Here is a 15,699-nt window from a genome sequence, read left to right as displayed (position 1 = left end):
AAATTTTGTTCAGTTTTTAAAAAAAAACATGGTGACTGATTTATTTCTGCCTCCAGAGCAGCTCAGGGAAGATGCCTCCGTTGGCCTGTTTCTTCTCTGCGTGAGGCGTGGGGTTGTCAGGAAGTGCTTCAACTTCCAGTCTGTCAGTTAAACGCGACCTCAGGATCACCTGTACCTGCCTCTGCACTGCGTTTCTACTGTGTGGACTCACGTCAACAATGGGGATCTCCTCGGGCCCGGGGTGGTTGGGTCCGTTGTGCAGAATGCGGATGGGCTGGTCCACACACCGGTTCTGGTTCTGGTGTAGGTGACTGTGCATCTTCTTCCTCTGCTTCCTGGAGAGGTGATGACGAAGGTACAATAAGTGATCTGGCAAAAAGCGCAAACCTGGAGACATTGACTGATGTCTTTTTGCTACTCACTGTAATTACTCTTTGAAAATCCCTTGTATCTCCGTCTTTAGCTTCTACTTCACTCGTCACATGATCGTTTTATGTTCATGGCAATATTGTCAAAGCACTGCAGTACTCTCTCTTGATTACACCTCGGAGAGACCTTTTGACCACTTATTGGAATTAAGGTTTAGTCCTCTGTTGTATTCACTGTGGTCCAGCAAAGTTCCAGATTATTAAAAACAACACCATGAAGAGCAGTTAGGATTAATTAATAAGTGACGGCTCTTCATCAGCTTCTCATGATTGAGGATTACGCAATAAGCCATCCTCTCTTTTCAGACAAACATGACAAAGCAACCAAGCAAACAAAACACTTAGCTATTTCCTGGTATAATATAATTTAGTTAATAACTGACAACAGCAGTTCTGGAAAGTAACATTTACTCAAGTATTTAAGTACAATTTTTGATATCCATTACGTGCTACTTAGACTCAACTATTGTACTTTTCCCCCTCTACATTTGACAGCTGTATTTACAAGGAAAAAACCCATGATACTCTTATATAATTAAATACATACACTCAACATGTTTCCCAACCTTTCTGACCCCTTACCAAAAAGCAGAGACTAGTGTGGAGACTCTTGACAGACTGTTGTGACCTGCAAGGCGAAAGCCGTGTGACTGATTGTTGAACCAGCACTGGAGCTAGCAAGCTAACCTGCTAGCATGCTCAGTATTATTACAATCATAGCTTATAGATCAATAATTGTTTTATGAAATGTTTACAATGTTGTGCTTTTTCATTAAAGCGTTACTGAGCTGTGTTTTTATTTAAGTTGCAAACTGTAACCACTTTTCCTCGATCGATCATTTGTAAAATTAATGATCAATTAACTGATTAATCATGATTTAAAAAACATAAATATTTTGCTGATACTGAACAAATGTGTTCTCTGACAGTGTTACACAGCCCGTGAAACATATAAAGACGTAAATGCCCCAATACTAATACATACACCTGAATATAAAATAAGTGCACTCATAAGAATTATACCAGACGATCAGAGAGCTCGCTGCCGACTGATCGTCTGGGGATTTCCAAAAGTAAGTTAGTACAACCGCTAACAAACCCACACCCTTTACATTTATTTCACAGCACGCCTCACCAGAAATGATGCTCTGTCCTCAAAGCAGGAGAGATTGTTCTCAGTCTCCATTGAGTGTTCAGAGACTGATTCATGAATGTATGTTGTGTGCCTCTGTGCACAGTACAGGTAGACGAGCTAACAAAGCTTTCAATAAAAATCCTAGTGATGCGGTCAGCAGTCTCCATCAGTCACGCGACCCACGTCTTGCAGGTCGTAACGGCCTTCTTAGAGTCTCATGTGACCGGCTGGGGCTCCTTGTCACCTTGTTGTTTCAGATGTCTACAAGTTATTAGCAGTTCCACCAAAGACCAAAGACATTTCCCCTCTAAACTTCTCAGATGTCTGAGGTCTAAAGAGGTAAAAATCAATTAAAATGAAATATTCATAAAAAAAAGTTTTTAAATATTAAAGAAAAGTGGAAAAAAAATAAGACACATTTGTGCAGCAGAACTTTGTTTTTCTTCTTTCCTTCCCTTTTTATCATCTCACGACCCCTCAAATTTATCCTGTGACCCTTTGAAGGGGCCCAACCAAGGGGCGGCGGGGGTGTAAACCCAGGTAAACTCAGTTTATCCACCTCTTGGAAGTAAAACTAACAGTCTAATCATCTATTTTCAGATCAACTGTATCAATAAATGACTCTTTACCCCCCGTTTACCCACCTCTCTATTCACTGCTGTATTTAATGAAGCCTTATAGGTTTGGAGCAAATGGACTAAACAAGCAAACTGCATCTAAGCAGTTAAAACTAACTAAAAGTAACTATCTTTTTAGATTTTTGTCTCAGTAGTTTAAATTAAAGCTGCAGTAGGCAGTTTAAATATACAGAATGTTCCACTAGTTATGTCTGATTCAGGAGTAAGAAACAAGAGTCAAAGATGATCCTCGTTTGTAAAGAATCTCTGTAATTGTTATTAAATATGCGCTAGTTAACCCTGATTGGTTGTTTGATTCAAATCAGGTCCAGTTTTTTAAAAGATTAAATACAAACAGATTCATATTTTTTCATCCAAAACTATCATAAAATAATATTGCCAACTGCAGCTTTCAGGAAAAGATATTCTCCCTCCACTGCTCTGCAGCATTAAAAGAAGCAGCTGATTACTATTTTTTTTTTCTTACAGTAGGTTAATTTGAAGGTTTGGCGCCTTTCATACATGGGGAGTCATTTATCTTTCCTTCAAAGGCACGTACTTGGTTTTGCAGTAAGCCACCACACAAACGATGCCGACCACCAACAACGCCACGCAGATGCCTGTGATCGTCAGCACCCGCCTCTGGTAGAGCTCCTCGGCCTCTGTAGATGGAAACACACGCACACAAACACACACACACACGAACACGTATGTTCACATGCACGCACACGTCCATGTGTTGCAGACGATCACAAAACAGACAAGAATACGTACGCACGCACACACGCACGCACACACACACACACACACACACATACAGCATGAGCGCTACTCCATTGATGGTAACTACAGAAACAGTTTTCTCACTGTTATCTGCTGCCACCCTATCCCCTGTGCTGACTATGAAACAACTCCTGCTCTATCAGGTCACATGACTCTCAGTTTTAAACTGTACTACAGTCACACAGTGCTACTACAACACAGGCTCATAAATATTCTGATCCTGACATAAGACTTCCTGCTGTCCCTATACAAGTGTATTTACAATGACCATGGGGATGTAATGCTACAGATGGCACTGGAGGGGATCTGAACGCATGCCTGTATGGATGAGATCATCAACAGAAAAAAATAAATAGAGCATTTTTTTGATTCAAAGTGTTAACACCACAGTGGCTTGAGAGTGTAAAAGTTTGGTTTTCACAAAGTTCACCGTCACTGAAACTGTCACAAAAGTCATTTCTATTGACTTTTGACATGCATCAGAAAGGAATATGTATACTTTAATTATAGGGCTGCACAATATTGTATATTATATATTTAAAAAATAAAAATATTGCGAGTATTCTGGCATAGACTGCAAGTGCAAGATTACTCGCAACAAGTGGAAATGATCATTTCTGTATCACAATTTTCATGTTCACTAAAAACAGCTGATAAAATCATGATGATGTTATTTGTAGATCTCTGCAGCACTATACTGCTTCATTATAATGCCGTTTCTGTCACATTTTCTTTCCTAACTTATTACGATTCTGATAATATTTTTGAATAATTGTGCAGCCCTATTTAATAACCTGTATTTTATTTTTTATACTCAGTATCACTAAAGGGTGTGGTTCAGCGCAGTCAGAAATGTTGGAAAGGTCCTGAAGTACACGTCAATGTCACTGCAGGAAGGTGAGAATTTAAACCACTGGAGGTCAACAAAAACAAGATTTACAGGATTACTAAGTTACTTTTAGGTTACTTTGCAAACAATATTTTAGGCATCTAAACTTAATCACAAATATTGTTTGTTTCCTGTCCTTGACCCTTACTGAATACTCGATTCTGATTGGCCAGTTACAGCATTCTGTGGTCTGTTATATCTGAACAGACTTTGACAGACTTTGCAGAAACAACAAAATAACTTGTAAATCAATACAATAATTTTTGAAACGATATTGTGTGTCAAATTATTGATTTATTACCAAATAACCAGACAATGTACAGTGAGCAGGTCAATATGGTGAAATAAAACCCTTTCAGCACAATTTTACACCATCTTATTGCGGTTTATTTTGCAACAATGATCTGTTAAATGCACATGATCTCTTCCTCAAAGTTGTTTTATGTGCAAAAATGTGACAATAGCTAACTTTTCTTGGCTTGAAAAGCAGATGAAAATAGTAGTCCGTGGTTGTAGTTATTTTTGAGTTGCTGTGGAGTGAAGTTGTCATAGAATTTATTATAATAATGTGTGACTGTTGTTCTGGAGTTCTCCTTTAATGTTACGTAATAATTTCTTAGATTACCACCTACATTTAAAAAGCTATTGAACAGATCTTTAATTTTATTTTATTTATTTAGAGGTTCAGTGTGTTTTAAGGATTTTTTTTTTTAAGTAGACATTTTTTATCATGCATTTTACTCTACAAAGCATTTGCCGGTGACAGGTTCAAGTTGGTTACAGCACTTTCATGTCACAGTGAGAATTTGCCTTTGAGACAGATTTGGATCACATTACACTGCGCTACATTCTACTCATTAAGGTTTGTGGTGATGCCGTGTGAATACTACAGCACGCCATCTTGGTGTATCTAGGTTAATTCAGACTTCTGGGCCTTCTGTGGTGTAACACTGTGTGTCAGAACGGCAAGCGCGACGACACAATGACAGAGGGAGCCACAAACAGAACAGAACATGAGGGAAAGAGGGAGGGAAGAAAGGGGGAAAGGAGCTAAGTGGCGAGGTAGGAGGAGCGGGAGGAAACACGGAGACAGCGGGAGAGGACGAAGGAGCAGGAGCGTGTCCAGAAGAAAGGCCCAGGGAGAAACTAGTCCCCCAGAAACCAAAGAGTGGCCTGACTTTGTCCCCTTATCAACTAACACTGGATTTTAGAGGTCCTTGGATTGTTAGTTACGGCCAAATCGAAGTCCCTGAAGACGAATCTTTGTTTTTCAGTGTCATAAAGCTCCTGTTACACAAATGTTTGCCAGTTTGAATTTTTCTGCTCCTTCTGAAGCTGTCTACTTTTCACATTACGACTTTTTTGTGGGCGGAGCTTAGGTGGAGGCAAAACAATTCCCTGAACACATTGCTAGCAAGTTTTGTTGGCTTGATTCTTAACAACGGCTGAAGAAAATCAGAGATAAATGTGTACGGTTCCTTAAACAAGTTCCTATTAACCACAGGAATAAGTCTGGCTGACTTGTACTCACTCAATGGATGGACGGCCTTTGATAACTGCCATAGGGTTGGGGGATTGGATGACCAGATCAACGACCGTCCCGTCTGGTTGATTTTTGCTAAATACATACACGCCCACTGAGCGGGCTGACAAGTGAGAGCAAATCAGCCTGTGGAGTCGGACTATTTTCACATCTAATGCAGTGAATTAAGGTTTTATTTAAACCAAACCAGAGTTGGAAAAGTGGAAGACAAAAGTGGTGAGTTTTACTTTGTTTCCGTCAGTCGAGTTTAAATGAAGTTTTACAGCCTTAACAAGGCAATTAAAGCTCGTCTTGGTTAAGTAAAAGACAAACTTGAATTCAGAGGGCGATTAGTTGTATTTAACCACAGTTGTCTTCATCTTTTTTGGCTGGCAGGGGCTGGTATCTGATAAAACCTTTGTGGCAATCTTGAGCTATCACTACTTCAATTCTGGCACACAACAACACAGGAGGATGACGATCCCGGTTGGTTATGTGGCCTACTACTCTGAAGTCCTTTTCCTTTGTTTTGCCTCCAGCTAACACCATGACATAATCATGACATAAGCGCTAAAAGTGTCTTTTAGCGCAGACGCTTCAACAGGTAAAGACTGTCTATGTATCTAACTATAGTTCTTATAGAAGAAAGTTGGTTGAAAATTAGGTAAAATACATCAAAAAAGCTGAAATTATTCATAGCTTTTCTGAATCCAGCTTGAAACAGGGGCAGGTGAATTAAAAACTGTCCCCTTTACCTAATTCATCACCTCACTTTTCCCCCTCTCCCCTACCTCAAAAAGCTCCAGACACGCCACTGAAGGGGAAGGAAAGGGGGGCGAGGGGAGAGGAGGAGGAGGAGGAGAAGGGGAGGGAGGGGGGTTCTAAATAAAGGGCCTCTGTAGGGATTGACAAAGCCTACGAGAGCCTTGGCCCGGCATTGTGTGTGTGTCACAGGGTACTGATACAGAAAGGCAAAGGGAAATGGGAAGGCGAGCTCGCTGGCACAGTGGAGCCAAACAGCAATCGTGATTTAGGACAGGCGAGCTCTCGACTCTGACACCGAGTCAATCAAGGGTAGAATAATAAGGACAGACTATGTGGTCAGGCCTTTTGCTCGCTTTTGGCAACGCTTTGCAGAAATACTCGCAGCTTGCATGTTTTTATTCGACAGGCTGCTGAAGCCAATATGCACATTGCCAAAGCCCAGAGGACGAGCCAGATACTTGTACTTATCGATGACGTGAAACAGTCTCTGATTTTTGGACCAAGCAGGTAGCTTTCTGCTCTGATATTTTGATTCGTCTAAGGCCATTACATTGTCTTTTAATTCACTTTAATGCATCCTTCCCAGTTAATTTGTCTCTTTCTCTAATTTGTCAGACTGTAAGAAGAGTGCATGCAGAGAAGGGAGGTTACATGTCTCAAAAGCAGGTTAGTGGGCAGGAGAAAAAGAGGGACAGGTTGAGGGAGACCCAGTTGTTGGTTTTAGAAAGAAGATGGCACAATAATGTGTGACTGTGAGAGGATCTTGGCAAACCCTTTAAGCACAGCAAAATGAATAATAATGTTCCATACCCAAAAATTTATTTCTGAGAAGCCCTGCCAGCGCAGAAAGTTGTCGTGGTAAAAAGGAAAGAGACAGATAGGGTCAGGTGTAATGTCCACTTTGGAGCAGATATATTATTTTCAGGTCCTGTATACGCTGAACCAGGATAGGATAAGTTAATTAGTGCTGTCAGCCAGAGCGATTGACACGTGTACCGTCCAGTAACAGACAGACAACTCAGACAGCCTCAGCTCTGTGACCCCCAGAAATGACAGGAAATAAAAAAAAAACTGAACCAAACGAAAATTTTAAAAAAGCGAAGGGAGAAAATGAACCAAACGCAGAAGGAAAGAGAAGCCAACAGGCAGGAAAAGGCATGCAGAGACAGACGGACAAAGACAGCAAGACAAGAAGCCACATCACTTACTGCTATATTTACTAGACCTCATTTCTGGAGTAAACAACATTGGACAGAAATATAAAATAAAAATTTAAACAAGACAAAAAGAAACAAAACAAGAAAACATAAGATAAAAAGCAGTGAGTTACTCTCCAACATAAAAACACAGTACAGTCGATGAGGCTGGTACAGCAAATGGGGGTGGGTGCTGTAACTTGTTTGACTAATGGCAATTGTGTGCCTTTGTATTGATTACAGCATACCTCTTGTATAGCACTTTGTCCCACTACTGCTGCGTACAGCTATTATAACCTCTCATATGATTTACAAAGAAATCATCTCAGCATCCCCAGTTTCCATGGCTTTGCATGCATTACTGGCCATAAAGAGAGATGCCCGTACAAAAAGTCAGCCAATCTTCTGTCCACCCTGACCTTAACTACTCTGCGTTGTGACAGTGCTTTACATTCGTACCACTATTAAAGCAGGCAGTAACAAATCAACATGGATTTAAAACAGCAGAAAGTGTTCCTTCAACTGGCTGAAAGAGCAACACAATGCAAAATAAAAGCAACAACGTCACACAGACAGATTTCAGCATGTAGACAAGAGGCTTGATGATGGGGTCAAGATAAGCAGACATCACATATAGTGTGAAATCTTATGATGTAAAACCTTTTCTTGGTTTAAATTTGACATTATTGACTGTGGAAAATTCCACAACAGACAAACGGTAAAGCAAGACAACATGGCGTGGAGCAACAGTGTTTGACCCCTGGAAACAAGAAGAGGAGGGTCATTTTTATCCCTCGATTTTATCTCCCTGTGATTGCTGGGCCAGTAACAGGAGCGTGACACAGACAGTGTAGGGGGAGCAGGTTTTTTTTTTTTTTTCCTGTCTGAAAGTAAAAAGGCCAAATCTGCAAGAATCAGTGAACCTTATGTGCTGCGCTAAATTTTTATGCCCACATCCTGGAATCTCTGGTCATCATCCTATTGTATGAATACTGACTATACTGTATGTGTTTCAGTGTCACTGCCCATGCAATCACATTTGTATCCCTATGACTTAAAGAAATAATTTGACATTTTGGGAAAACTGCATACATTTGCCAAGAATTGATAATATTCTCGTGTTTGTACAGTAAATGTGAAGCTAGAGCTTAGCATAAAGACTGGAAACAGGGGGACAAAACTAGTCTTGGTAAAAAACAAACAAACCTACAACCTAAGGCTAACAACACGCTCCTGGCCATAACCTCCTGTAACACCACAACTTGGAATTTTAACACACTGATGTGTAGTTGCAAAGACACAAAACTAGATGTAACATTGTGCTTTAGAGGTGCTGGTAGGTGGATTTTAGCCAGGCTAACTCTTCCTTCCTGTTTCCAGTCTTTATGCTAAGCTAGGCTAACCTCCTCCTGGTTGCTGTTTCATATTCAACAAACTAACTTAGGTGAATTCCACAAAAACGTCAAACTATTCCTTTACTTCAGTTGTACCGTGATGAGAAGCAAAACATGTGACACCATTTTGAACATATCAGAAGTCATCATCCCTAAAACATTTCCAGCAGCATTTAGCAGTGCCACGCCACTGTTACGAAGGCCCGTTATTCCAAAACCCCAATAGTCTAATAAATGTCACACGGGCCCAAAAGCTTGTTTGCTGGACAGCCTGTGATCCCGAAAACAAACGCCCACTGCTTCACAGGCCCATTGCTCCAAACTTGAACGCGTCACTCAACTGACGTGACTAACAGACTTATTTTAATTGAACTACGATCTTTTCCTGAACATAATCAAGTAGTTTTGCTGCAACCATTTCACACTGTAAACCACGTGTTTATTATTGTTACCATGACGACAAAGATCACCTGACTACAGAGCTTTTCACACTGCATATTCTAAGAGCTGACCCAAGGATAACTTATCCCCTTTTCACACACACCTTGTTAACCCGGAGTTTACCTAAGCGCAGGGCTATTCGATTCACGCTGCACCGCTAGCTTAATGTTTACCTGTGTGACTACATTTCAGGGTTTTTCACACTGCATGTTCTTATCCCCGGGCTAAGAACTGACCCTGGGATAATTTAGCCCCCTTTCACACACATATTGTTAGCCCCAGGGTAAGAAAGCTGTCACACTGGCTCATTCCAAAGTGGGCTAACTTTAGCTTAGAGATTGCTAGCCCTTCTCCAGAGCAGGGTAGCCCAGAGTTTGTGAGGTTATCCTCTGAGAACTAACTAAACAAGGGCTGTTCAAGAGTTCAAGAGCTGCTAGTGTATAGCCCCAGGCTAACAATGTGTGTATGAAAGGGGGGAAAGCTATCCCAGGGTTAAGCCCTCACAGGGCCAGTAAGCCCTTGGCATGTGTCAGGATTGTGCCGGTGTGAAAGCTTTCTTAGTTTAAGGCTAAGAAGGTTTTAAGAATGCTTTTAGCCTTTGGAAAAGTGCAGTGTGAAAAGCTCTGATGATGATGAGGGTCATCTAGCGAAGGTCACCTGATGTTCAGACGTCAAAATACACAAAAATATTAAGGGCAAACAACTCCTAAAAATGTCAGTGTGTGTTTTATTTGGAGCGACGGGTCTTCAGAGCAGTGGGCTTTTGTTTTCGGGATAACAGACTATCGGACAAATGGGCTTTTGGTCCAGTGGGACATTTCTTTTGGACTGTTGGGGTTTCAGAATAAATGGGCCATCTGAACAATGGGCAGGCCCCCATTTAGCCACATGCCATAATGAGAGATTTTATCAGATGATCCATGGATGCTCAGAGTGAAAACAGTGCGGGATTTACACTAATCTCTTAGTTCAGTACAGATTCCACTGACATGACATCAAGAAACTTCACTTATATGAAAATCAATATCCCAAAGGGACCCTCAGATAGATATAACCATGAGTGATGTTTTCAAATCCCATTACATTAAGACTTGAAATGTTATTATAACTCTAAATCTCATTCTGTTGCCAAATTATTTGAATTTTGGACACACTATAGCTTCTAGTAATGACTGGCGGGCGTTCAAAACAATGTCAGAGGGACTTACATTGTTGTCCATCTAAAGCCTTCAATTACCAGTCGTGCTCCTACTCCAAAAAGTAAAATCAATGCAAGATTTTTCTCTTTCTTTATAAGAGAGAAGCAGCATAGAGTAAGGACTTACAACCTTGTAATAATAGTTTCTATCCACAAAGTTTAACCTTGATTGTTTAATTCTTTTTTTTTTTTTTTTTTTACCGTGAGAAATCTAAGCAGCACCGATGGACCATCTACAAAGAAAAGTGACAAAGTGTTCCAATAAAATCAAATAGCTTCAACCTGCTGTACTGCTTCTTGTGCTAATTCTCTGTCTCCTCTGTTTCTTTTTGTGCAGTTCACCGGATCAAACTACAGTAGAAGTGTATTGTGTGCATTTTAAAAATAATGAAATTTTAGGGGATAGTTTGGATTGTTTGATGTGGGGTTGTATGAGGTCAGTAGTCCGTGTATTACCAACAGCAGATGCCAGTCAGGACGCCCCGAGTGTGGAGTGTGCTGTGGACTGAGTCAGCAACAAAATGTGTCCTAGTCACTTAAATAAAGGTTCACCTAAAGAAATCAATATCAGTTTAAGTGTACACAATATTTATAATATTTTGACGGCTGTACTTTGCTATTAGACATCCTTTTCTGACTGGAAAATGTCATTATATGAGCCAAATATTGCTGTCTCTCACTTAACTAGATTGGCCTCACAGGGAACAGGAGTTTCTGGTTTATCGCTGCCTGACTTGGTTAGTTTGTTTGTGTTATTGTTGAACTTTAGTGAATCAGTCCTAACCCTTAAAACCACTGAAGTCACACACTAACACAAAGAAACTAACAGATCCACGCAGCTGTAGACCAGCAACTCCTGTGTTCTGTGAGGAAAAACTACTGATTTCATCCATGGAGTTTGGTTGGTTTGCAGAGAGTGACATTTGGTTTTTATACAGTAATGGCTGTTTCCCATCAGTGAAGGCTGTCTGATGGCCAAGAAAAAGTAGTTAAAATATACTAAAAGTAGCACAAACTTAAACTGATGTTGATTTTATTTTTAGGTAGACCTTTTTTTAAATGGCTAAAATCCATTTTATTGCTGACCCTGTCCACAGCAGTACATTGCTTAGCGTCTGTGCTGGTGCCCCTCGGGGTGTGCTGACTGCCATCCGCTGTAGGTAATATACTGACTATCAAGAAGTACCTCATACAACCTGACTTAAAAAAAAAAATCTGAATTATCCCTTTAAAATGTAAGAGTAGACACAACTTACAAAATTTGGTGCTTTTTTTAAGCATCTTTCTGCATCAAGTATCCAGCATGTCATGTGCACTTCATAAGATTCCATGCAAGTGAACTACTGTTAAAAAAGATCTCATCTATAAAGGATAAAATATCTTGATTGTTTGTTTCTGGGGACCAGAGGAGCAGCACAGAGGAACCAGGGGAGACAGGGAGAGGAAGGGGTGGACACAGAGGCATGCAAACTCACATTCACACACAGAAGCACACACACAAACACACACACACACACACACACACACACACTCACGCACATGTTGACTTACATGAAACATAAGATCAGGTTTGCAAACACACATGCACACACACGCACGCACGCACACACACACACAGAGCGCTTTCTCCATCCAACCCCTCCGATGTAGCATGCAGCATCTCAGTGAGAAGGAGACAGACAAGAGCAAATGGACATACTGTAGAATTCGGTCATGACGTTGTGTTCACAGCGATCCCCCCTATAGTCATTGGGACACCTGATGGAGGGAAAACAAGACACAGAGGGAGGGGAAAGGGAGGTGGGGAGGGTTAAAGATACAGAGGGAAGAGAGGGCATAAAACAGGAGGAAAGAGAGGAGGAGGAGGAGGAGAACACAAAGACAGACAGAAGAGAGGGGAGAAGAGAGAAAAGGGGAAGGAGGGAGACATAAGAGAGCAGAGAGATGAGGGGTTAGAAACAGCACAATCCACCAACTACAGAGAGAGAGAGAGAAAGAGAGAGAGAGAGAGAGAGAGAGAGATGACCTGCATACCATGACATCACCACCATCAATATGACATCACTGCTACAGTAAAGACATCATCACAGTCATGAGGGTCATGTGATGGTGGTGCAGGAAGTAGGAGGGGTCAAACGTACAGTCGTTAATCTCCAACCCCTCTCACACACAAACACAGATGCACGCACGCACACAAAAACACACTCACGATTGCCTATCAGTACATTATGATTCTTTTTTTTTTTTTATCCTTTGACCAAAACCATGAAGAAATAGAAAAGCAAAGCGAAGGAGAACTTTAAAGTAGGCCTGGTTTATAAAGGACATCCATTGTTTTGATGTGCCATTATAAAATATGTCTGTAAAAACTACAGACAACGTTAGTTTATACCAATCTTCTCTGATGTTTAATATTTGTAAAACTTTCTCAGACCGTGGAAGGTGTTTTTTTTTCCACATGAAGTCTTTAGAAGTATATGATGAGACCTCAGGGACAGGAAGAGCGACACAACGCATGTGTCATAAGATACACGAATCAGAAGAAAATTAAGAGTCAGCCAGGATATGTTAAGCAACGTACCAAGAACAAGATCCTTGTTATGTTTCTCTAAACTTGTTGTAGAGTCTTTCTGTCTCCTCGTGGTAAAAAAAAGAAGTGGGATCGGTGCAACAAGCTTTAAAATCAACACTGACATATTATTATCTTATAAATCTAATAGGGCAAACTAGTTTCCTATTTTCATCCAGGAAATACAGAGCAATTCATTTAGAGTCATGTTTTTTTTGTCAAAATGGTCAGCTGAGAACTGTGAAAGTGAAACAAACAAATTAAGTTTGGAGCCATGAATTCCAAACAATGAGCTCAGCCTACTTTTACATTACACAGTCATTTTGATCAAATATATAAAAAAATATTGCTTGGAGCAGCTTTAAAGGAGCTACGTGTAATAATTGTACATTCAAAAACTAACAAATTATTACCAATGTAACGAAATAACAGTGATGTTATGTCAAAGAGGCCTATGTATTGTATTACAGAGACAGCTACTGAAATTAGCATGCTAACCAGCTAGCCCTGGCCCATCCTGTCTCATAATACTACTTTGTATCTCTAGAGGTGATAGTGAGTCAATGTAGCATCAAACCTGCCCTCAGTCCAACATGAGAGGATAAAGAAGTAGCGCTGGCAGAGGGAAAGAAAGAAAAGTTAACAGCGGCGTTGCTTTCTGCGGCTGGAGACGGCTGTTGGTGAGTAATGGGATGAAGTTTGATGCTGGAACTTGCAATGTTTCTTCTAGACTGATGAGTAAACAGCTGTTCATACTGACATTGGCTATTTAGTGATAACTTATAAAGGTAGCTAATTAATAACTGACAGTGTTGATGTAATATGTTCGCTTAGTTTGATGTTTGGTTAAAAATGAAGGAACTTTGCATTTCCTTGTTTCTTAAAATAGGGGAGGACACCTATCGACTGTATATTTATTTAGTGGATGGAGCTTCCAGGTATGAAAAGTGAAGCCAATGCCTAAGTGCCTTAAACCTGGATTCTGTCTGATGGGCAAAAAGAAGGGCAAAAAGCCCTAAAAAAACAGTTTCCTAACGAGTTTTAAGTCTTCCTCTATACAGCATGATGTTCATTTAGTAAATCATGGTTCCATTTAGAGTAGAATAAAAGATAAAACAGTCATTCTCAGTGAGTCCGTCCTGCAACACCCACTACTCACGAAACTCAGATCAAACCGTCAAACTAGGCAGTGCTGATCACATATGGATCAATATTGTGTTGTCACACCACCTATGGACGAACCGAGACCACGCACCGCTCAAGTCACAGTATGTCACCCACCTGCTCCACGCTCTTGTCAGGACTGCACATGCCCTGGTTGCAAAAAAACAAGATGGCAACCGCCATAATGGCAAATCTGAGGCTTCGAAACGGTGGTCCACAAGGCAGTGGGTGACATCATGATTGGCTCACACACTTAGCCACCCCATCTTTCTGTTGATATGCTGCCTACAATCTGGAGTATGAATTCAACAGGTGGCTAATTTGTACATATAGCTCCTTTGATGCAGATATGTGACATGAATAATTAAGTTCTTAATATACAAAATGTGGACGTGACGTGAAATACGTAAACAAACATGCTGTAACGCTGTCCTCCTCTGCCAGGCTTACGGCTTCATCAACACAATGCAGTGTAGAGTTACACCTGCGGTTAGCACTCCAACTAACACACGTTCGTGCCCAGAATGTCTCTGAATGTGCCTCAAAGAAGTCGGTGTATTTTGAGGTCAAAGTTTAATGATGCTGAAACTTGGGGTGCAAAAAACTCAGCAGGAAATTAAAGTGGTGCGGCTCATTTAGTCATGCACATGCGGTGGTTTAGGAGAGTGCAGCTGCATTCCTCAGTGAAAACTGCATCCTTGCTCTGTGTAATGCCGCGTTTATGTGTACGGTGTGAAAGCCTGGTAACCCATCAAAAACGTTTAACCATAAAAAAAAAGCCCTAAATGAAGCCTGTAAACTAAGCCTTAAAGAATGACGACTTGTCAAAATGACCTTCCGACAAATGCAAAAATGGCGGTGTGTAAAACGTAAGTGGTTTTCACAAGAATAGAAATACAAGAGCAGCACACACACACACACACACACACACACACACACACAGAAAGAGAGAGAGAGAGAGAGAGAGAGAGAGAGAGACAGCCCTCCACAGTGTGTGAGCATGAAAATTGTTGGAATAGGTTTTGGTATTTCTTGGGCATAAATAACAGCAACAGTTTACATGCAGCTGCAGAATGTGGTGTTTTGTTTCTGGATGGGTGGCGAGCTGTCAGCGATACCACAGGCTGAATATGATTCATATTCTGGCATCAGCCATCAAACTCACAACGCTGAAACTAACAAGTAGGCTCCTCACTGCATCACAGCAACCAGAAAATTGATGCACATACATCGTCCAAAATATTTGATCCTGCCATTTTTTTTGTCTATTAATTCTTATCGGCTCTTCAAAAGAAACACTACAGGACCTCGTTTCAATTGACGTCCTTGAGAAAAAAAAAAAAAAATCTTTTTGAGAAGAGTGCTCTGTCTTGAATTGTGTCTTATAATGGGTGTCATGGCTTTCACCCAGCCAGGCGTAATTGATTTAATCTTTTTATTGCTCTAATTGATAGCAGATCAGCTTTTACTGCAGTCAAATGAAAAATAGGCATGTTATAGAAAATCTGATCCGACTATAGAAGCTTCATAACAATAGATGAACCACAGCATTATGATATTATGGGTGTGGCTCTATTACAGACATTACAGGATAATAG

The 15,699-nt window shown here is 40.6% G+C and overlaps 1 protein-coding gene across 2 annotated transcripts in view; it reads right to left on the bottom strand.

Moving 5' to 3' along the window:
* The window catches only part of nrg2b (neuregulin 2b), a 75,885-nt gene that overhangs the window by 9,697 nt on the left and 50,489 nt on the right, over window positions 1–15,699 (bottom strand). Inside the window, exons 5-8 of one of the 2 annotated variants that reach the window (XM_084718770.1) lie at window positions 12,068–12,126; window positions 6,950–6,973; window positions 2,740–2,842; window positions 212–335 (exon numbers count right to left, since the gene is read on the bottom strand). In XM_084718770.1, the coding sequence (XP_084574896.1) occupies window positions 212–335; window positions 2,740–2,842; window positions 6,950–6,973; window positions 12,068–12,126 (310 nt within the window). The remainder of the gene's footprint in view (window positions 1–211; window positions 336–2,739; window positions 2,843–6,949; window positions 6,974–12,067; window positions 12,127–15,699) is intronic. The other variant, XM_084718771.1, reaches the window with a different exon arrangement.

The sequence above is a fragment of the Lutjanus erythropterus genome, chromosome 5 (assembly GCF_056507025.1).
Source record: "Lutjanus erythropterus isolate fLutEry1 chromosome 5, fLutEry1.hap2, whole genome shotgun sequence".
Taxonomy (NCBI): domain Eukaryota; kingdom Metazoa; phylum Chordata; class Actinopteri; order Lutjaniformes; family Lutjanidae; genus Lutjanus; species Lutjanus erythropterus.
Note: the sequence above shows the minus strand (reverse complement) of the source record. Positions and strands in the feature narration are given on the sequence as shown.